A 22,233-nucleotide genomic window follows, 5' to 3' on the forward strand; every position below is an offset into this window, starting at 1 on the left:
TTAACCATTTGTGTCAACTATACCTAGGGTGTAATGGAATTCTTCTCAAAAGCCCTTAGAAAAACTGACACATAATCTGTAAAGAGAAATAATCTTGAATGTTTTTGTCTCTTTTGTGAATTTAAAACAGCAGTGCAAAGATTTCTTGGTGCTATCCTTCTATCTTGTAGGATCTTTTCCACTGTGACTACAATGCAGAGTTGGGTGACCATCAGATTTAGACAGCCCAAGATCTTATCTTAACTGTCTTCTTCTTCATATCCGTACGAAATGCCCTCTAAAATTCTTGCCAACTTGCTGATAGTCTAGCTTTTTTTTCTTCTCCATTTTTGGTCAGCTGTCATCATTTAGGTTTATGGCAGCAGCTATTCTCATACTCAGTTTTTTGTTTTTTGTGTTTTTTTAAAGCATCTGAAATTAAACTCATCCTTGAACTTAAGCATTCCTCCGTGTCCTTGCTCTTGGGATATTCCTACATCAATCTGTAATTCCTTCTTCTCTTCCTTTCTGCATTCCCCAAATTCTATAACCCAGCACATTCTGACTTAGTGCTGCTCTCCCAGTACATTTAAAGGGTATTTCTTTGACTGAATAGCTTTGGAACTGCAGCAGTAATAGAAACAGAATGAGAAATGGACCTAATATAGAGATTTGGGGGGGGGGGGTCTGAATCACAGAGTTTGAAATGCCATCCATGGAACATCCCCTAGTGTTGAAATCCATATAGATAGATGTGAATTGTTTTCTGGAATCCTTTTTATTTTTAATGTCTTGGGGGGTTTGCTGGTTGTTAACTCTAACTTCCTTATCTAAAGGAAGATGGAAAATACTGTTCATTTCTGTAACCTTATGGAAAAATTATTGACACTCATTTTACCCAAGCCTCTGTTTGAAAAGGCAACTGGACTACACTAGGGACAATGATATGCCTTTGTAACAGAACAAATGCTATTCTGTTTTAAAGAACCTTTTGTAAAAAAATCACCATCCCGTTTTTTGTTTTTTTGCTTTTTTTTTCCCTCCTCCCACCACCAAAAGCTCGGGGTTTGGATCATATTGCTGAGAATATTCTGTCATACCTGGATGCCAAATCATTATGTGCTGCTGAACTTGTGTGCAAGGAGTGGTACCGAGTGACATCTGATGGCATGTTGTGGAAGAAACTCATCGAGAGAATGGTCCGGACAGATTCACTGTGGAGAGGCCTGGCAGAACGAAGAGGCTGGTGAGCCTTGTACCTTGCTTAACAATCACAGAGCTCTCAGGCCAGCCATTATGTCACTGGAAGATGGTTGGAGACAGTGAATGCCACTCGTTACCACTTAATTTTACTGATTTGTAGCCAAAAATATAGAAGGAGACATTTGTTCATGCACTTAGCAGTTTTTCTTCTGACCAGTCATTCCTAAAACAACATCATATTGTGCTGTTATTGTTAAGCAAAAAAAAATATTAGAAAACTGTTTAATAATAGAACATCCTGTTTAAACCATTCTCTTCTCTGGATAGAAATTAGTGTCTTGTAAAAGGGCTGGTGGGTTAGTTATAAGACAAACAAATTACTTTGAACTTCATGAAAACCATCACATCGAGTTTTTGTTTAAAATAATCTAAGACAAATGATTATTTTTGTTTTTCAAAACATTTCATGCCTTTAGCCATTCCTCTTTTTTGTTTTGTTTTTACTTTTGTAATTATATTGTAAGTCTTATTTTATGTACAAGTAAAATAATAACTCTTGCTGTCAGGAAGAATGAAAACTGAAATTTAATGTCATTTGTTATTTCTTAAGATTTAGGTTTTCTCTAGATTTTCTTGCTTTCTCATTTGCATGGATCTAAAAAAAAAACTTTGCATCAAAATAGACTTACCTTTAATTCCATTATCCAGAAACTTTAGAAGTAGCCTCATAGTTTGCAGCCTAAGAGATTTCAGTGATTTTTAAGTTGTTTAACTAGGATCATAAACAGATTCATAACTTAAGAATGGAGAATATTTTTCAAAGATCAACACTTAATATGGGTCCATTTTCATTAGAATTTTCACAAAATCTAGTTAGCATCTCCTTTTTTGTCATTGGAATTCATTAACACCTGATAAATGTAATGACCTCTGAATGTATACCAGGTGCTTCAGAGATTCCCATTGCTCTAGCCATTAAGATTTTTAACTTTTTCTTTCAAATTCAATTAAGGGGATAAATACCAGTTTTTGACTATGTAATAATTGTATAAAAAGGGGCTGGTGCTGTAGTATAGCAGGTAAAACCATTGCTCATAACACCGGCATCCCATATGGTGTCAATTTATGTCGCAGCTGCTCCACTTCTAATCCAACTCCCCATTAATGGCCTGGAGGAAGTAGTGCTTGGGCCCCAGTCACCTACAGAGAGACCCCAGAGGAAGCTCCTGGCTTCTGTCTTTAGCCCAGCTCAGCCCTGGCCATTGTAGCCATCTGGGGAGTGAGCCAACAAACGACAAATTTCTCTCTTACTCTGTGTCTGTATGTGTATGTTTGTGTGTGTCCCTCTCTGTAACTTTTAAATAAATTAATCATTTCTGTAAAAAATAGCTATAAAGAATATTGGGCCTGGCATAGTAGCCTAGTAGCTAAAGTCCACACCTTGCATACACTGGGATCCTATACGGGCACCAGTTTGTGTCATGGCTACCCCACTTCCCATCCAGCTCCCTGTTGTGGCCTGGGAAGGCAGTTGAGGACAGCCCAAGGCCTTGGGATCCTGCACCTGCGTGGGAGACCCAGAAAGAGCTCCTATATCCTGGCTTTGGATCAGCTCAGCTCTGGCTGTTGCAGCCACTTGGGAAGTGAATCAACAGGTAAAAGATCTTTCTGTAAATCTGGCTTTTCAATAAAAATAATAAATCTTTTAAAAAATATATTGCTACTTCTCAGCTATGTTTTTCCTGTTCTCACTCTATTATGTAGTAAAATAGAAATCCTGTCATTACTGGCTTCATATCTTGGAAGGACTTTTTAAAAAAGATCTATTTGTTTGTTTGTTTACTTGAAAGAATGGCAGAGTGAGGTGAAAATCTTGTATCCTCTGGTTCACACTCCAAATGTCTGCAACAGCTGAGACTGGAGCAGGTTCAAGCCAAGAGCCCAGAGCTCCATTTGGTTCTCCATCATGAGTAGCCAGAACCCAAGTTCCTAGGCCATAAACCAGATTACAGTTGCCCAGGAACATTAAACAGAATGTTGGATCAGAAGTAGAGGAGTGGGCCCAGTGCAGTAGCCTAGTGGCTGAAGCCCTCGCCTTGCATACTCCAGGATCCCATATGGACACCAGTTCCAGTCCCGGCAGCCTCACTTCCCATCCAGCTCCCTGCTTGTGGCCTGGGAAAGCAGTCGAGGATGCCAAAGCCTGGGACCTGCACCCACGTGGGAGACCTGGAAGAGGCTCCTGGCTTCAGATTGGCTCAACTCTGGTCGTTGCGGCCACTTGAGGAGTAAATCATCGGACGGAAGATCTTCCTCTCTGTTTCTCCTCTCTGTATATCCAACTTTCCAGTAAAATAAATTGATCTTAAAAAAAAAAAAAAGTAGAGTAGCCAGGGCTTGAACTAGTACTATGTGATAGGGAATGCTTGTTAAACAAGTGGTGACTTACCCCTCTATACCACAACACCCATCCTGGAAGTATAGTATAACAAGAAAAATAAATATGAAGTTAAATGACATTCATTTTGATCACGTACCAGCGCTAGCCTTGGAAGCACAGCGAATAGTTTGCTTACATGGGAAGACCATGGCCGCTAGGAAATTTTCTCCACCCCTAAGAACATCAACAAGAAACTGTCTTCCAAATAGCTACTGACCTAAAGTTTCAGTTACAAGAGATTCATCACTTCGGGTATAAAAGTTTTGTTCCCTGTTAAAATATAATTTGTTCTCATTTGGACAGTAAATGACCGTGTGCCTTCAGTAGACATTGGTATTTTATGAAGTCTGTTACAGCAAACAGAGAGAACAGGAATTGGGCAGTCTTAGTAGAAAGACGTGAGAATGCTAAAGATAAAAGTTAGGCTCCTTAATTTTACTTTGTGTTGGCATTACACAGCATATCTGCTATAGTAGTTACAAAGAACATAAAACCCTCCTGCACTGTAGAAAGTCCTCCTGTATCTTCCTGACTTGCCCCATAAACTTACAAATGCTTGCTCACCCCATCAAGACATCCTCAATTTGCGAAAAATTAATCTGTGATCGGTTTGTAATTTTCTTCTCTGAAGTGGTATTACAACCCTACAGTGTCAACAAATCTTTCCTGGGTTACACACATCCCCATATGCTGTCTGTGAAAGTGGCTCCCACTTCTTCCAACATGAATAAACTTACAGTTTTCTAATAAGCTTTGAATTTCTGAGGTTTAGCTACCACCATTGTGTGTTAGATCTACGTGGATTTGATAGTCTGCCCCTGGAAATGAACTCTGCTGTTTTCTCTCTTAAATAATACTAATTCTGTTCTCTGCTCAGTGATAGTAACTCTTAGAAGTATAATAAAAGACCACTTGGGAAAAGTCCATTTTCTTAATCAGGAGATCCGTTTTTATGGTAACATTCTGAATTTAATATTTAACATTTATCATATACCCAACACTCTCATAGATACTAAGCATTTCACATAGAAGTGGTCCCAATTGTCAGAGAGCTTTCATCGTAAAAGGGTTTGACTTAAAACGTAGGTACAGTCTAAGAGAAGCCAGTGTTCAGCACATAATTTTCGTTTTTCCAGCACTTGTGATTTGAAGACATTTGAATATTTCATAAACTTTATTTACTTTTACTTGAAAGAGTTACAGAGAGGGAGAATTACAGAGAAAGAGAGAGACCTTCCATCTGCTGGTTCATTCCCCAACTGGCTGCAATGGCCAGAACTCAGCTGTTCTGAAACTGGGAGTTAGGAGCCTCTTCTAGGTCTCCTACATGGGCGCAAAGGCCCAGGGCCTTGACCCATCTTCAGCTGCTTTCCCAGGCCATGGGCAAGTAACTAGATTAGAAGCAGAGCAACTGGAACAAGAAACAGAGCCCATATGGAATGCTGGGGCCACAGGCAGAGGATTAGCTTGCTGTGCCACTGCACCAATGTGAATATTTTATCAAGGCATGGTAAATGTGATGATCTGGAGTACATGTGAGGTCTCTATACTTATACTGTAGAGACAATGCAGCTGTGTCTGCAGAATATCTTGGGCTGCCTGTTTGTGACTGCAAGAGGTCAAAAGGAAGAGAATCTCAAGAATGATGGGCACTAAAGAAGGAGCAAAATAGTGTGGCCTCTGGAGTCAGCCCTGTAATGTTCTCATGCCAAGTCTCTTATTTGCCTACAACATGCTTGCCATATGAAATCGTTCACAGAATGGTGCCTTTAATCCAGAACTGTTTCGTAATGTGTCTTATTTGTCATTTTCTTTATGCTGGTCTTTGATGTTTCATTAGTCCTCTCTTTTTGTAAAGTATGTTTTTGGCCTCTTCATTGTGCATTTTATTTTCTGTATTAACGTAGAACTCAGAGGCAACTACCTGCCTGATAGGAAATGTTCTCAGCTCCTTTCCAAGGTGTGCGATAGGGAGAGGGCAGGGAAAAAGCACTCCTGGAGACATTGAACAATTAATTATATTGTAATGGAGGTGCTGAGGGAGGAGTGGATGACTGGCCCAGAGAAAACATGATTTCTCCGGTGCCAGGATTACACTCAGAGGCATTTCTGCCCGTCTCCACTTTGCAAGGCACAGTGCCAGTGCGAACAGCAGTCAGTCCACCCATAGTGGGCTTTACTAGCTTCCACACCGTGGTTGGTGGGTCCTTAACTTCAGGATGAGGAATTAAATTTTTTACCCAGCAGGAAGTGTTGCCATTTACTGATTTTTTTCGTAGCAAAGATCTAGCTTGGGATATGAGGATTCCAGAGATGCGCTGTCACGAGGAAGGAGATGCAATAAATGAATGTGTGTGTGTGTGTGTGTGTGTGTGTGTGTGTGTGTGTGTGTGTAGCCAAGAACACACCTGTGACAGGCAGTTGCCTGCCCTAGACTTGACAGCACACTGCTCTTAGGGACTACTTTTCATTCTTTTTTTTTTTTCCCACCTGCTGCTGGACACTCCTGTTATCCCTTCATTCTGTGACCAGCAGCATGGGAACAGCCACTGCTTTTGTCACCTACACCAGAGGAGGCATTGCAGTGCCCCATGCCAGGCTGACAGTAACACTACTTTACTCAAAGTAAAAGGCTAAGGGGCAGGTGTTAATTCAAATATAGTCACCATCACTAACAAAACTGGCCAAGAATAAGTCCAGGGAATCCATATACTGTCTATAAGCAGTAGGTGGACTCTGATTATACATAGTCTGTCTTTTGACATAATTCTGTTTTACTCAAATGCAAATCAGTCTATATCAAATACTATAGAGCTCAGAAAGTGGGTTTTTTTTTACATGAAACTCCTGAAATCAGCTTATAACTTCATATTTTTCCCAATTAGTTAGGGAAATTCTGTGGAATAGTACTTGAAAACACTTTGAAGAAATAACAAAGCTCAATGTGTAAGATTATGATTTTCATTTGGAAATATTTGTTGATTTTTAGGGGACAGTATTTATTCAAAAACAAGCCTCCTGATGGAAATGCACCTCCTAACTCTTTTTACAGAGCACTTTATCCTAAAATTATACAAGACATTGAGGTAAGGATCTGTGTATTTTTGGGTATTTGGCAAATTGCTAGAGAGTCATCAACATTCCTCAGTAACATTGTTACAGCAAGCCCATTAAAGTTTATTGATGTCTGTTAAAAATCAATATCCTTACAAGTGAGCAGGGTAGATAAAATATAGTAAATTGCCAGGTAAATTTTTCAAAACTCTTAAACATTGTTTGCTGGAAGATGAATAGGTAAGATACACTGATTCCTTCACACAGTCTCAGTGGGATTGTTAGGCGTGCACTCATTAGCTGATATTCACATGTCTTCTGAACTGAGCACTCATCAAGTCCATTGGGAGTAGTGATCACCACGTGTAGCAAGACTGAGCACATAGCCCACTTTGTTCATAGCTTATGTTTTCTTGGTGGATGACCCCTCTTTCCACCAAATTTATTATTTAACTGAAGGTGTTCCATGCAGGAAAGTTCTAGAAAAATAGAAAATAAATGCCTACATCGCAAATGCAAAAATGTAGGTAATCGGCTTTGTAAAATTGTAGTTTTAGCTTGCCGTTAAGTTTTACGTAGTCTGGGCCTGGCACAGTAGCCTAGCAGCTGGAGCCCTAGCCTTGCATGCGCTGGAATCCCATATGGGCACAAGTTCTGGTCCTGGCGGCCCCATTTCCCATCCAGCTCCCTGCTTGTGGCCTGGGAAAGCAGTTGAGTACGGCCCGAAGCCTTGGGACCCTGCACCTGCATGGGAGACCTAGAGGAGGCTCCTGGCTTAGAATCGCCGCAGCTCTGGCCATTGCGGTCGCTTGGGGAGTGAATCATCAGATGGAGGATCTTCCTCTCTGTCTCTCCTCCTCTCCATATATCTGACTTTGCAATAAAAATAAATAAATCTTTTAAAAAAAACACATAAGTTTTACATAGTCTGTTGATTAAAGAATCGAGTCATTGTTGCCATTGAAGTCAGCTGAGTTTGGTTTTGATCCTTCCCTAATGACCATCTTTGTATCATTCCTTCTTCTCAGACAATAGAATCTAATTGGAGATGTGGAAGACATAGTTTACAGAGAATTCACTGCCGGAGTGAAACAAGCAAAGGAGTTTACTGTTTACAGTATGATGATCAGAAAATAGTAAGCGGCCTTCGAGACAACACAATCAAGGTGAAGTCTCTTTAAGTAGTGGTAGGGTTACTAAGAGAGTGGGCATGTGCTACATTGAAAAAAACAACCCGAAGCATCAACTGTAAGCAGTATTTCTGGGAAGTGAGAATTTTTAGGTTCTTCCCTTTCCTTGAAGGGCAGATACTGCTTTTCCCCTAGAAGAGTATGCGAACATAGTAGTAGGGTTAAATTCTCTTGAAATAAATTGAGTATGCTACTGATTGCTCTATTTGTCCTCACATGATTATAATCCACCCCTGTTCCTTAAAGAAAGGATAAAATTTGCATTAATACTGAAGCCACATGTGTGTAAGTACTGAACTTAACCTGTAAATGAGAATGCATTCCACACGCCTCTGGCCTTTAATTCTTTGGGGCAGGGATCAAACACATGTTAGAGTCAGCAAGTCTCCACAGCACCCCATTATCACCATAATTAAAAGGATCTTGTTTGCCATTCTAGATATGGGATAAAAGCACACTGGAATGCAAACGAATTCTCACGGGCCACACGGGTTCTGTCCTGTGTCTCCAGTATGACGAGAGGGTGATCATAACTGGGTCATCAGATTCCACAGTCAGGTAGAAAATTTTCAAATATTCTTTTGAACTCTGAAACACCAGACCTTTTCTGTTCTTTGTCGTGGTTAGTAACTGTGTTGTGTGTCCGCATGAATATAGAAACTAAAAGAAAATAATAAACTGAACTCTCCTTGACATTTGTGTCAGTTTCAAACAAACAAACAAACAAAAAAAACAACTTTGATTTTGGTATGACTGAAGTAAGCTTGCATTTTTGCATGTCTTTACACACCACACATTGTATGTGAAATTTAGAGAACCACCCATTATGGAAACCTTTCTTGTCTGGCTGGCAAACTTTGAGTCCTTTAGACAAACCACTTCAGCAGGGAGTGGCAGAAATAGAACAAAGCTTTTGTTTCTGGTGGCTGTAACTATAGTACAGGCATGCCTCATCTCCTTGAAAATGTGTGCAGGTGAGCAATGCTGTCTTGTGCCAGCCCTTCTTCCCCTGCTGGCCCCACAGTCTTTAATTGCCAGCTTTACTCAGGGAGGGGCCCTGCACTTCCAGACGTGGCAGTGATTTGATGACACAGCCATTATGCTGCCAGGGTCCAGGGTAGCTCAGATTCTGGGCACCGACAGCACTGCTGGATACCTCAGTCAGGGATTTTGCCTTAAGTGAAGGATTCCGCAAACACGATGCTTTAAGACAAGGGGGGAAAATGGTTAACAGCATTGTTAAATTCTCTAAAGTTAAATGTTACCCTTTGTACAGAAAAGGTTGTGCCTGTTTCTTTTGACTTAAAGGCATAAAAATATACAAACTCAGTCCTTGCAGGTATCTGTGCTTAGCATTGCTTGCAGAGTGCCTCTTCGAACATGAAACGGTGTAGATGCCACAGGGTTGAACTGGAAGAAGCAGATGAAATGTTAAAAATATGAAATACACAAAAATGTAGAAGCAACAAAGTAAAATACATCATGCTATAAAATTCCCAAACTGTCCAGGGGTCCCATACTCTGCTGTGGTTAGTTCTTCCGCATCTCAGCTCGGCCTCAGCAGTCACTGCAGAAAAAACAGAGGGCCAAGCCCTAACCACGAAAGCGTGGAGGTCAGGGAGCAGGGTGGGCAGATATGGTAACAGGTGGTGGTTTAGCTTGAGAACCACCTAAATAAATCTCCACTATCCCTTCCAGAGTGTGGGATGTGAATACAGGTGAGATGCTCAACACACTGATTCACCATTGTGAAGCCGTGCTGCACTTGCGTTTCAATAACGGCATGATGGTGACCTGCTCCAAAGATCGCTCCATTGCTGTGTGGGACATGGCGTCCCCAACGGACATCACCCTCCGGAGGGTGCTGGTTGGGCACCGAGCTGCTGTCAATGTTGTTGATTTTGATGACAAGTACATTGTTTCTGCATCTGGGGACAGAACTATAAAGGTAACAAGACATTTTTCAGTTAAGTCTTCAACTTAGAATAAGGGAGCTCATTGGAAATTTCATCAAGGAAAATTTCATATGTAAATATCACTGTCAAGTAGCATATTTAGTTCACAAACTAGGTATGAGATATTCCCTACAAATAATGGTGAGTATGAGAAGGAAAGGAGTAAATTCAAGTTCAAGAAAATATATCTGCAAGACCAGACCACTCCATATCCATTTGAGGAATTCTCTAATATATCAGCCAGCTAAAAATTAACTTGTTACCATTCATTAATCTTGTCTTCTGTATTGCATTGTTTGTTTCTGCAAGGCACCAGTTGCCATAAAACTTACCAGGAAAAGAACCACATTAACTTCTCAAAACTGTTTTCTCTTTCAGGTGTGGAACACAAGTACCTGTGAGTTTGTGAGGACTTTAAATGGACATAAGCGAGGCATCGCCTGTTTGCAGTACAGAGACAGGCTGGTAGTGAGCGGCTCATCTGACAACACTATCAGGTGGGTGGCTGCTGCCCTTTCCCTGTGCTTGCCTTTACAGCTGAGTGACAGTGTTATCAGCTCATGTGTGTCGTCCCAAGGAGAGAGACATCACAACAAACCTTGTGTTAGTGTGTTGCCCTCTTGTGACAGCATTATCAGCAAGTAGGCCTGTTTCAAAACTACTGTTTCAATGAGGAAGAAAAAGACAAAAGCCACCAGATGGAATTGAACTTTTTAAATTTGTCCTGTTGGTGGGCACATGGCTTACCTGTCATGGTGTCACTTGGGCTACCTGCTTGCCACATCAGTCTGGCTCCTCCCCAATCCCAACTTCCTGATAACATGAACCTCCTGATAGTTTGCATCCTGGGAGGCAGTAGGTGACAGCTCAAGGACTTTCGTCCCTGCTACCCATGTGGCAGACCTGAACTGTGTTCTAGACACCTGGCTTCATTCTGGCTGTTGCAGCCATTTTTGGGAGTGAACCAGCAACTGGAAAATCAATCAATCAATCTCTCTTTCTCCCTTTTTAATAAGTAAGATCCGTTTTAAAATTAGTAAAAACTAATGCTTTTTTAAGCAGTGTATTTATTTTTTTATTGCAAAGAGTTGCAGAAAGAGAAGGCGAAACAGAAAGAGATCTTCCTTCAACTAGTTAACTCCCCAAATGTCTGCAATGGCTGGATCTGGGCTGGTTCAAAGCCAGGAGCCAAGAGCTTTCTTCTGGTGTTCCACTTGAGTGCAGGGACTTTGCCCAGCCTCTCCTGCTTTTCCAGGCCTTTGGGAAGAAGCTGGATTAGAAGTGGAATACACAGGACTCAAACCCATGCCCACATGGATGCCAGTGCTGCAGGTGGAGGCTCAGCCAGTTAGGCTACTGAGCAAGCCCAGAAATGTAAATGTCAACTAATAAATTACTGTGGGCCTTTTCTCTTTATTTCAGCTATTCAAGAGAGAGAGAAGGGGAAGAGGATTTGTTTCCCTCTTTTAGTGATAATTTTGTCTTTCTTTTTTCTTCTTTGTTTTTCTTTGTCTCTTTTCTTTTTTTCTTTCTTTGTTTATTTGAAGCACAGAGAGAGATTTATAAAACTGCTGTTTCACTTAGCAGATGGCCTGGCCAAAGGGAGGAGCCAGGAACTTCAGCCTAGTTTCCCATGTGGGTGGCAGGGACTCAAACACTTGGCCATCTTGTGCTGTTCTCCCACGTGCTTTAACAAGCGGGGCAGTCTGAACTCAAACTGGCATTCTGGGATAGGGTGCCAACGTTGCATCTGGCTGCTAAGCTGACTGTGCTGCAATGCCTACTTCAGGAAGTTTTGTTTCACGTTTCGTGACTAACTAAATTTACTTCCCTTTGAAATTACAAAGATTCTGGAGCCAGCACTGCTGCCTATAGCGCTGATATCCCAAATAGACAGTGGTTTGTATCCTGGCTGCTCTAATTTCAGATCCAGTATCTTGCTAGTGACCTCGGAAAGCAGTGAAAGGTGGCCCAAGGACTTGTACCCCTGTACCCACATGGGAAACCTGGAAGAAGATCCTGGCTCCTGGCTTTTTTTTTTTTTTTTTTTTTTTTTTTGGTATTATAACATTTATTAAAATAATGCTATGGGTTAATAGAAACAGCAAGGAACCAAAGAATTAAAATGCAAGCTATGTAAAATCCCAACTAAAACCCAAAGTGTCTAATGTTTTCATTCATTAGCTAACTAAAAGCTCAAGAAAAGACAAGACACCCAATATAATAAAGTACTGCAAAACAATTGGCAATTTTCAGTTATCAAAATTGTGGATTTTGCATTTTGTATCCTTTTCTCAATCAAGAAAAAAATTCTTTTTGAATGTTATATAACATACATATGTTATATAACATATATTATATATATATTATATATATTGTATATATATAATATATTATAATATATTATAATATATAATATAATATAATATATATCATATATTATTATATATATTATAATATATATTATAATATATATTATATATATTATATATTATATAATATATTATAATATAACATATATTATATATATATATTATATAACATATGTTATATAACATACATAGTCTGAAGCTTTAGGCTTCAGACTAGCCCAGCTCTGGTCACTGTAGTTATTTGGGGATTGAACCAGTAAAAAGAAAATTTCTTTCAATCTCTTCCCTCTACCCCAACTCTACCTTCCAAATAAAATAAATCTTTTTTAAAAAGTTGTAAAATTGGGCCCCGCACAATAGCATAGTGGTTAAAGTCCTCACCTTGCATGCCCGGGATCCCATATGGGCGCCAATTCTAATTCCGGCAGCCCCACTTCCCATCCGGTCCCTGCTTGTGGCCTGGGAAAGCAATTGAGGACGGCCCAAAGCTTTGGGACCCTGCACCTGTGTGGGAGACCCAGAAGAGGCTCTTGGCTCCTGGCTTTGGATCAGCCCAGGTCCAATCATTGCAGCTGCTTGGGGAGTGAACCATCAGATGGAAGATCTTCCTCTCTGTCTCTCTTCCTCTCTGTATATCTGACTTAGCAATAAAAATAAAATAAATTTTTTTTTAAGTTGTAAAATTATCCCTAATTGAAATAATTTTCCATACTTTTCTTTTAGAAAAGTATATAGTACAGATATTAAAATTTGGACGATTAAGCCACACTCTCCCTTCAGTGAAGTACTGAGAGGATAAAAAATGTATTTATAACAAAGATAAAGTTTATTGTTAAATTTATGGAAATTATTCCTGCAACACATTTGGGTTGGTCAGCCAGCAGGCAGTTTTGAGTTGAGACTGATGTTACATTCCCATGGCATAAAAAAGACTGTCACGAAGGGTGTGTGGGCTGTGCAGCCTCAGTGGCAGAGATGGGAGGGGGGCTTTGTCAGTGACGTACGGTATCCATTTTTTTTTTTAAGATTTTTTAATGTTTATTTTTATGAAAGTCAGATGTACAGAGAAGAGGAGAGACAGAGAGGGAAATCTTCTGTCTGTTAATTCACACCCCAAGTGGCTGCAACGGCCAGAGCTGCACCAGTCTGAAGCCAGGATCCAGGAACCTCTTCCAGGTCTCCCACACAGGTGCAGGGTCCCAAGGCTTTGGGCCATCCTCAACTGCTTTCCCAGGCCACAAGCAGGGAGCTGGATGGGAAGTGGAGCCGCTGGGATTAGAACCAGTGTCCATATGGGATCCCAGCACATACAAGACAAGGGCTTCAGCTGCTAGACTGTGGCAACCAGTCCTCAGTGTCAATTCTTATTAGTGACTTCAGGCGGGATCATCTCCTTCCTAGGCAGCTATGTGTATGGAAATCATCCATTTGCTTTCTGGGAGAACCTGGTTACAGAATTTTGTAAAGCGTTGTGCTTTGGAAATGCATATTACATGTGAACTTATTCTATACATTTTTCTGCCTGAGTTCTGTGGTGGAAAGGAAATAAATTGTGCTGAAAGCGCTGCGCTGTTGTCGGGTTGATGATTGATTTCTTCTTGCAGATTTTGAAGCAATGTGTGAAGTATATCATTGTAACGTTCCAGGCTTAGAACAGCATAGATGAAAATTCACTTGACTCAATGTTCTCTTCCAGATTGTGGGATATAGAATGTGGTGCGTGTTTACGAGTGTTAGAAGGCCACGAGGAACTGGTGCGCTGTATTCGCTTTGATAACAAGAGAATAGTCAGCGGGGCCTATGATGGGTGAGTTGCTAACAGGCTTAAAAACCAAAGATACATCTTACTCCTTTGTGGTTTTTAATGTTAAATAGAATCTTTTCCAGTCTCTCAAAACTTACAGATTTCACAGAAAAGCTCTGATAAAATATTTCTTGTCTCCCTGTCCTCGCCTTTCCTTATTTACTGTTTTCTAAAATGCCCTTCCCGGCATTTTCTACACTTGTTTGCATGTGCTCTTCATGGGTAAACTGATACACTGAATCTAACAGGACATGTGTATAAAATGATAGCTTATTAGTGCGTTGGAGATCTGTATTTTTGGGGCTAATGTCATGAGGTCTTGTCTTGCATTTTGATCTTTTTAACTCAGATTTCCTTGAGAATTTCTAGAAGTTCAGTTCTCTTGTCAGCATTTATAGCAACCATCTGTAGTGAGTCCACTAATCATCAGTTTCTGCACTCTAGTGGTTAAAATCCACTCATACTGTGAATGGACCTGATGTTTAATAACATTCAGCGGGCCCGGTACAGTGGCCTAGTGATCAAAGTCCTCGCCTTGGGCACGCCAGGATCACATATGGGCGCTGGTTCTAATCCCCACAGCCCCGCTTCCCATCCAGCTCCCTGCTTGTGGCCTGGGAAAGCAGTCAATGATGGCTCAAGGCCTTGGGAACCTGCACCTGCATGGGAGACCTGGAAGAACTCTTGGCTTCCGGCTTCGGATTGGCACAGCACCGGCCGTTGTGGCTGCTTGGGGAGTGAATCACCGAACAGAAAATACTTCTGTCTGTCTGTCTGTCTGTCTGTCTGTCTGTCTCTCTCTCTCTTTCTCTCTCTCTCTCTATATATATATATATGTATGACTTTACAATAAAAATAAATAAATCTTTTTAAAAAATAACAGCACAGCGTAAAAGTCACTTGAGATTCGTTACCATTTCTTCTCATCAAGGTGGCTAATTTTTGGGGTGGGGGAGCGAGTAGAAGACTGCAGCTCAATATTGGCAGCTTTGTAAATACAGCAAATCAGCCTACAGCATTTAGTTCATGAACTGGCTAGGAGCAGTAAGTGTGACCAGCTTACTTCCTCTGTTTTCAGTTAGCCATTTTGTCACACCCTTGGGAAATTGTTCATAGTGCAGTGACATGTTCCATCTGTGTCAGCATTGTATTTTCCCATTGCCTTGGCTTTCATCTGAACACATCTCTCTTGGGTTTTGTTTGTTGTATGCTTTGTGGAATCATGATCTATAAATAATGTGTAGAAAGTCTAGACTTTTCCTTACTTAGGTCAAAATGTGAGTTTCCTTATACAATCCCCAGAAGTGCTACATATGACCCAGGCCATTGTTAGAATAGGCTAGAAAGAAGACAATGCAGAGTGGTAGGTTTCTGGGTCTAAATAATTATTAAAGGTCAAGTGTACAAGTTCTCCTTTTACCCCAAATTATGGTGTGACTTTTGTATGAACTGTCTTCAGTTTGCTTAAAGCTGACATGATATACATTTTATGTTAAATACAGACATCTTCACCTATTAAGATTAATAATTAGTAATTAACCAAGAATGAATGCCAGAACTGTTTCTAATACATGAAGTACGTATGTATTCCCGCAAACTGAATTTATCATTTCAACTATACTGATTATTGTATGTATTACTATGACTTGTTTTTCCCTAATTTTCCTTGTAACTAACATGTTTTTTTTCCCCCTTTTTGATCTTCAGAAAAATTAAAGTATGGGATCTGGTAGCTGCTTTAGACCCCCGAGCTCCTGCAGGAACGCTTTGTCTGCGGACCCTTGTGGTAAGAGCCGTTTTTTTTTTTAAAGATTTTTTAAAATTATTATTATTATTGGAAAGCCAGATATACAGAGAGGAGGAGAGACAGAGAGGAAGATCTTCCATCCGATGTTTCACTCCCCAAGTGAGCCGCAACGGGCCGGTAAGCGCCAATCCGATGCCGGGACCAGGAAACCTCTTCCAGGTCTCCCACGCGGGTGCAGGGTCCCAAAGCTTCGGGCCGTCCTCAATTGCTTTCCCAGGCCACAAGCAGGGAGCTGGATGGGAAGTGGAGCTGCTGGGATTAGAACCGGCACCCATATGGGATCCCGGGGCCTTCAAGGCGAGGACTTTAGCCGCTAGGCCACGGTGCTGGGCCCAGGTAAGAGCCTTTTGATCTGTGGGGCTCAGAGAGCAGGTAAAGGAAGAGATTTTTTTTGTTTTTTTGTTTTTTTAAGATTTATTTATTTTTATTACAAAGTCAGATATACAGAGAGGAGAGACAGAGAGGAAGATCTTCCGTCCGATGATTCACTCCCCAAGTGAGCCGCAACAGCCAGTGCTGTGCCGATCCGAAGCCGGGAACCAGGAACCTCTTCCGGGTCTCCCACACGGGTGCAGGGTCCCAAAGCACTGGGCCGTCCTCGACTGCTTTCCCAGGCCACAAGCAGAGAGCTGCATGGGAAGTAGAGCTTCCAGAATTAGAACCGGCGCCCATATGGGATCCCGGCGCCTTCAAGGCGAGGACTTTAACCACTAGGCCACACTGCCGGGCCCAAGGAAGAGGTTTAAGGTGAATGTGCCACATCCATCGCACGTATAGCTTAGACTTGATAGTTAGGACTTCACAGAACCTACTCCTCAGTAGAAAGGTAACGGATCCTTGACAATAAAATATGTGTGTATAGCTCCTTTCATCCTTAAATGCTTTAGAGACTGTATGGGGAGGGGGATGTGGCAGCTGTTAAACAGCTGCACAGTAACTCTGCACAACAATTTAGTACAGGAAGTGAATAAGAATTCTGTATCCAGCAGAAGCAGCAGGGGGTACTAAGGGGGAGAGAATATAATTACTCAAATTGGAACCCGGCCAGCATCTGAGGACCTGCACACCTGTGCCTGCCAAAAGTGCCCTGGGAGTCTGCGCCAACTCCCCGGTTAGACCCCCAGTCTGTGTGCTGTTCAAGGCATGGTGCCTGCAGCAGCCTCAGTCACATCCTTGTATTCCCTGCCTGAAGAATGTGACACTAGGAAGAAGAGCAAGACAAGAGGAGGAATATCACCTTCAGATGAACTAAATTCTTTAGTATGGTGTTGCCCAAGGGGCTACACTGGTAAAAGCTGCTTCTGTTAGGAAAGAGGTAGACACTGGTATAGACAGAGCCCTGCAGATCTCAGAGAAAAGAGGAGAGCAGACATCTGAAGCCCACTGTTCTGAGTCGACAGTTAGGTGGGTCTGTCTTCCTTATAGAATTTAGTTCGTTGTTTAATCACCAACGTACATACCTGCGTGTTGCACACCTGTCTTCAGATGTGCACTTCCATTCATTTACAGTTAGCCCAGCAGAGCTTGTTTTTGACTGTAATTTACATGTAGCAGAATGTATTCCACTTGGAAGTATTATTCTGTGAATTTTGCAGTTATGTAACCCCATTTCCATCCTTCCCTCCCATCCCATTCTCGTGTTCCTCTCTGTATCAGCACCTACCCCATACCCACTAGCAGCTGTTAGCCCTACAGTTTCACTTCCTTATGAAGCCATACACTGTGAGATCCTTGTATTCAGTTTTTTTCACTTCATCTGAGATTCAGCTTGTTCTTACATGTATTGGTTACCTTTTTTATTGCTGAGTAGTGCTCTAGTGTGTGGATAAATCACTTGGTTAGTTCGTTCATCAGTCAAGAATGTTTGGAATGTTTCCAATTTTTGTTGATTTTGTACAGACTTTTCTGTGTCCATACTGTTTTCATTTCTCTTTGGTAAATATCTAGGAATACAGTTTATGGATCTTTGATAAGTGTGTATTTAAACTTAAACCACCAAATTATTTCGCGCAGTGACATTTAGGGCCAGTGGTCTGGATTTTTACTAAAATGCAGGAAAGTTCCAGCTATCCACATGCTTGGCAGTACTCTCATTGGTAGTTTTAGGAATTGCAGTCAGTTGAGTGTGTGGGTAGTGGTATCTCATTGCAGCTGTATTTTGTATTTGTGCGGTAACTAATGAGGTTGACCATCTTTTCATGTTTGTCTTCCGTGAAGTTTCTGTTCAGATTTTGTGAATATTGTGTTTACTGAGTTGGTTTTTTGGAACTGATTGAGTCATGATGGTGCATACTCAAGTGGACACAGAAAGTATATAACTTAACATTGATACATCAGTGTACCAGTGAAACCACAGAAAAGGAACATACCCTGGGCGCAAGTTCCCATCCCACTTGCTCCATCCTCGTCTCCCAGCAGCTGCTTACCTGCTTTCTGACAACACTTTTTAGTTTTCACTTTCTATCTCTTATGGGAACAAAGCATACATGCACTCTTTTCTTCACTAACCATGATTATTTTGAAATTTTCTCGGGTTGTCGACACGTACCAATAGCTGAGTAGTATTCTACCCTGTGGTTGTGCTTCAACTTACTTAACCAGTTTCCCAATTTTGGCTTTATAAATATGTTTCATATAAACATTTATGTACAAGTCCTGGGGTGAACATACACTTTTATTTCTTTGGGGTAAATACGTAAAGTTTCTCTAAACATCTTTGCGTACGAGTCTACCAATAAACATACGTTCTGATTCCTCTAGGGTAAAAGCCTTGCAGCAAAGTGACTATAATGAATGATAAGTGATGTTTAATGTTTTTAGAAAATACTTGTTTTTCTAAAATGGTTGTACCATTTTACGTTACAATACCGTGATATGTGAGTTTCCCTTACTGCACATCCTTGCTAATACTTAGCAGATGTTTTTATTATTATTGTTGTTGTTGTTATTCCTTTTTTTAAAGATTGGTTTTAATTTAAGAAGAAGAGTTACAGAGAGAGTGAAGACAAAGGGTGAAATCTTCCATCTGTTTGTTAATGGCTGCAACAACCAGAACTGGGCTAGTCTGATGCTGAGAGGCAGAAACTTTAACCAGATCTCCCACATGGGTGCAGGGGCTCCTGGCCCCACATGGGAGACTCAGATGGAGTTTCGGGCTCTTTGCCTCAGCCTAAGTATATGGGCCATCCTCTATTGCTACCTTCTTACCTGTACTGGTAACTGGATAGGATATGTAGCAGCCAGGACTCGAACCAGTGTTGCTGTGGAATGCCACCATTTAGAGGCTTTGCTTCACTGAGCCATAGTGCTTGCCCCTGCTGCTCTCTAAGGATCTTTCTGTGTGTCTCTGTTCATATTGAGCTGTTGCTTTGATTTTGTTGTGTCTCTTGTTGGCTATCATTGAAATGTTGACTTCATAAAATTATGTTGAAAATGTTCCCTGTGTTTGCTGAAAGAAATTTCATAGTAGTGATTTTATTCTTCTTTGACTGTTTGATAGAATTTACTAGTCGAGCATCTCTGTCTTTAAGATTTATTTGTGTATTTGAAAGGCGGAGCTAAAAAGGGACAGACACAGAAAGAATCTTCCATCTGTTCATTCTCTCCCTAAATGGCTGAGACAGCAGGAGCAGCAGGAGCTGGGACTGTCCAAAGCCAGAAGCCAGGATTTTTGGGAACTCCCACATGGATGGCAGGATCCAAATGGGCCATCTTCTTTCCCAGGCATATTAGCTGGAAACTGGCTGGGAAGTGGAGCGGCCAGGAGTTGAACCAGTACCTAATATGTGATACTGGCACTGCGGGCAGAAGGCTTACGCACAATACCACCACACTGGTAGTCTGATTTAATCATTGTCTTTCAAGAACCTTTTCTGTATCATCTATGAAATTCATTGAAAGGAAATTGCCCATATTCTTTTTTTCAAGATTTATTTATTTATTTATTCACTCATTCATTCATGAGAAGCAGAGAGAAAGATCTTCCCTTCTGCTGGCTCACAATATAATTGACTGCAACAGTCCACGCTGGGCCAGACTGAAGTTGGGGGCCAGGAAATCCGTATAGGTCTCTCGGTGTGTCACAGAGGCCTAGGTTGTTATCCTCTACTGCTTTCCCAGCACGTTAGCAGGAAGCTAGTTAGTGGACTGGCTAGAGCTTGACCTGATGACACTCTGAATGGCATGTGGGTGTCATAAGCAGTGAATTTTTATTTCATTGTGGGGTTTTTTTCCCTGATTTCTTAAGAAAGAAAATTAAATCATTTGTTTTAGACCTTTCTTTTAAATAAAACATCTACAACTCTAAATTTGGCTAGAATTAAATTTCACCACTGCTCCAGCTTTATCCCAAAAAGTGTCCATAAGTCCAGTTGGTTTATAATGATACTCAGGTCTGCTGAACGCTTGATTTCCTGTTTGTTTTGCCAATTATTGGCAGGAATGGTGGGAGTCCTCACTTCTGGACTTACCTATTTATTCTTTTACTTCTTGACAGCTTTTGCTTTGTATGCTTTTTTTTTAATCATGTGTTATTTCTATAGTGTATCTTTTAAATTGTAACATACCTATGCATAATACTTGAAATGGATTTCTCATACTCAACATTTAATGTGTCTTGATTGGTTTGGTAGTTTGTTCTAGTCTGACTGTCTTGGACTTTAAATTGATTGCCATATTTCGACCCTTTACATACAATATAATGTTGACATAGCTGGATTTCAATCTGTTTCTATTCCTACATTTTCCCCTTGTTCTTCTCCCCCCCGCCCCCCGGCCACCACCACCAGTTTCCTGCCCATTTTCTGAATTGTTTTATCTCCAACTTATCTCTTAAGAAGCAAGATCAGGGCCCAGCACAATAGCCTAGCGGTTAAAGTCCTTGGATCCCATATGGGTGTTGGCTGTAATCCCAGCAGCTCCACTTCCCATCCAGCTCGCTGCTTGTGGTCTGGGAAGGCAGTCAAGGACGGTCCAAAGCTTTGGGACCCTGTACCTGTGTGGGAGACCCAGAAGAGGCTCCTGGCTCCTGGCTTTGGATTGGCTCAGCTCCAACTGTTGCAGCCGCTTGGGAAGTGAACTATCAGATGGAAGATCTTCCCTCTCTGTCTCTCCTCCTCTCTGTATATCTGCCTTTCCAATAAAAATAAATAAATCTTTTAAAAAAGGAAGGAAAATCATCTAGATTTTTACAATATGTAGTTTTGTTTATTACAAATTGTCTAATGACATTGCACCACTTGCTGTGTAGTTTTAGGAAAATATTGGAGTGCAGAGATAAACTGCCATATCTCCCATCTGAGTTCCCTGGTTTTGGTCCTTGCTGTCATTTTGCTCCTGCTTAAAGACCATCCTGTAACATTTTGTGTGCTGAGCTATACTGGTGGCGTCTATTCTCAGCTGTTGTTTGCCTGAAGTCTGTTTTTTGCCTTCATTTTTTTTTTTAAGATATTTCGCTACCTAAACAATTCTAGGTTGACAGTATCTTCCAGCACTTTAATGATGTCATTCCATTTTCATCTGGCTTAGTTTCTGATGAGAAGTTGGAAGTCATTTATCTTCATTCTTACACACATAATGTATTTTTCTCCTCTGGCTGCTTTTAAGATTTGCTCTTTATCACTGATTCTCAGCAATTTGATTATGATGTATTTTGGTGTGGTTTTCTTTGTGGTTTTTGCTACTTGGCATTAAAAGACAGATTGTCAGTGGATCAGAGAAAAACAGTGGACTGTATGTTATCTATAAGAAACCATGTAAATGTCATGACCCATTTAGACTTAAAGTAAAATATTTGAAAAACTGTGCCATGTATTATGGACCAAACTGTACCCACATTTTGAAGTTTTAACATACCTCAGAGTGTGACTGTATTTTGGAGATAGGATTTCAACAGGAGTAATTAAGGTTAAATGAGATCATTGTAGGCTCTAGTCCTGTATGTCTTGTTTCTTTGTAGGAAGAAATTAGGACACACACAGAGGGAAGGACCATGTGAAGTTAAGGGAAGGAGAGAAGCTTCAGAATGAATCTACTCTCACCCCCACCCTGAATATTGGACTTTAGCCTCCACATTGTGCTTTGTTTTGTTTTGTTTTTCACATTCTGTTTTTAAGCCACCTAATATGTGGTACTTTGTTATAACAGCAGTAGCAAACTAATCTACCATGTTAACACTAATCTGAAGAAAGCTGGAAGAGCTGTATTAATTTAATAAAGCAGAAAGCAGACTTCAGAGCAAGGGTTGTTATCAGGTGAGAAGGTTGGCTCTCAGGCCACAATGGAATTAAACTAGAAATCAGTAACTGGAAAATGCTAGAATATCCATGGAGATCAAACAACGCCCTTCTAAATAACATATGAGTCAAAGAAGAATGCTCAAAAAAAATTGAAAGTATTTTGACCCAAGTAAAAATGAAAATACAGCTTGTT

General features: G+C 40.9%; 1 protein-coding gene across 8 annotated transcripts in view; it reads left to right on the plus strand.

The window, feature by feature from the left end:
* Positions 1–22,233, plus strand: part of BTRC (beta-transducin repeat containing E3 ubiquitin protein ligase) — a 155,659-nt gene that overhangs the window by 128,268 nt on the left and 5,158 nt on the right. For all 8 annotated transcript variants that reach the window (XM_058672086.1, XM_058672087.1, XM_058672088.1 and 5 more), the window contains 8 exons: positions 1,039–1,225; positions 6,612–6,708; positions 7,705–7,842; positions 8,306–8,424; positions 9,565–9,814; positions 10,200–10,318; positions 13,890–14,000; positions 15,705–15,783. In XM_058672086.1, coding sequence (XP_058528069.1) covers positions 1,039–1,225; positions 6,612–6,708; positions 7,705–7,842; positions 8,306–8,424; positions 9,565–9,814; positions 10,200–10,318; positions 13,890–14,000; positions 15,705–15,783 — 1,100 coding nt within the window. The remainder of the gene's footprint in view (positions 1–1,038; positions 1,226–6,611; positions 6,709–7,704; positions 7,843–8,305; positions 8,425–9,564; positions 9,815–10,199; positions 10,319–13,889; positions 14,001–15,704; positions 15,784–22,233) is intronic.

This window comes from Ochotona princeps, chromosome 13 (assembly GCF_030435755.1).
Source record: "Ochotona princeps isolate mOchPri1 chromosome 13, mOchPri1.hap1, whole genome shotgun sequence".
Taxonomy (NCBI): Eukaryota; Metazoa; Chordata; class Mammalia; order Lagomorpha; family Ochotonidae; genus Ochotona; species Ochotona princeps.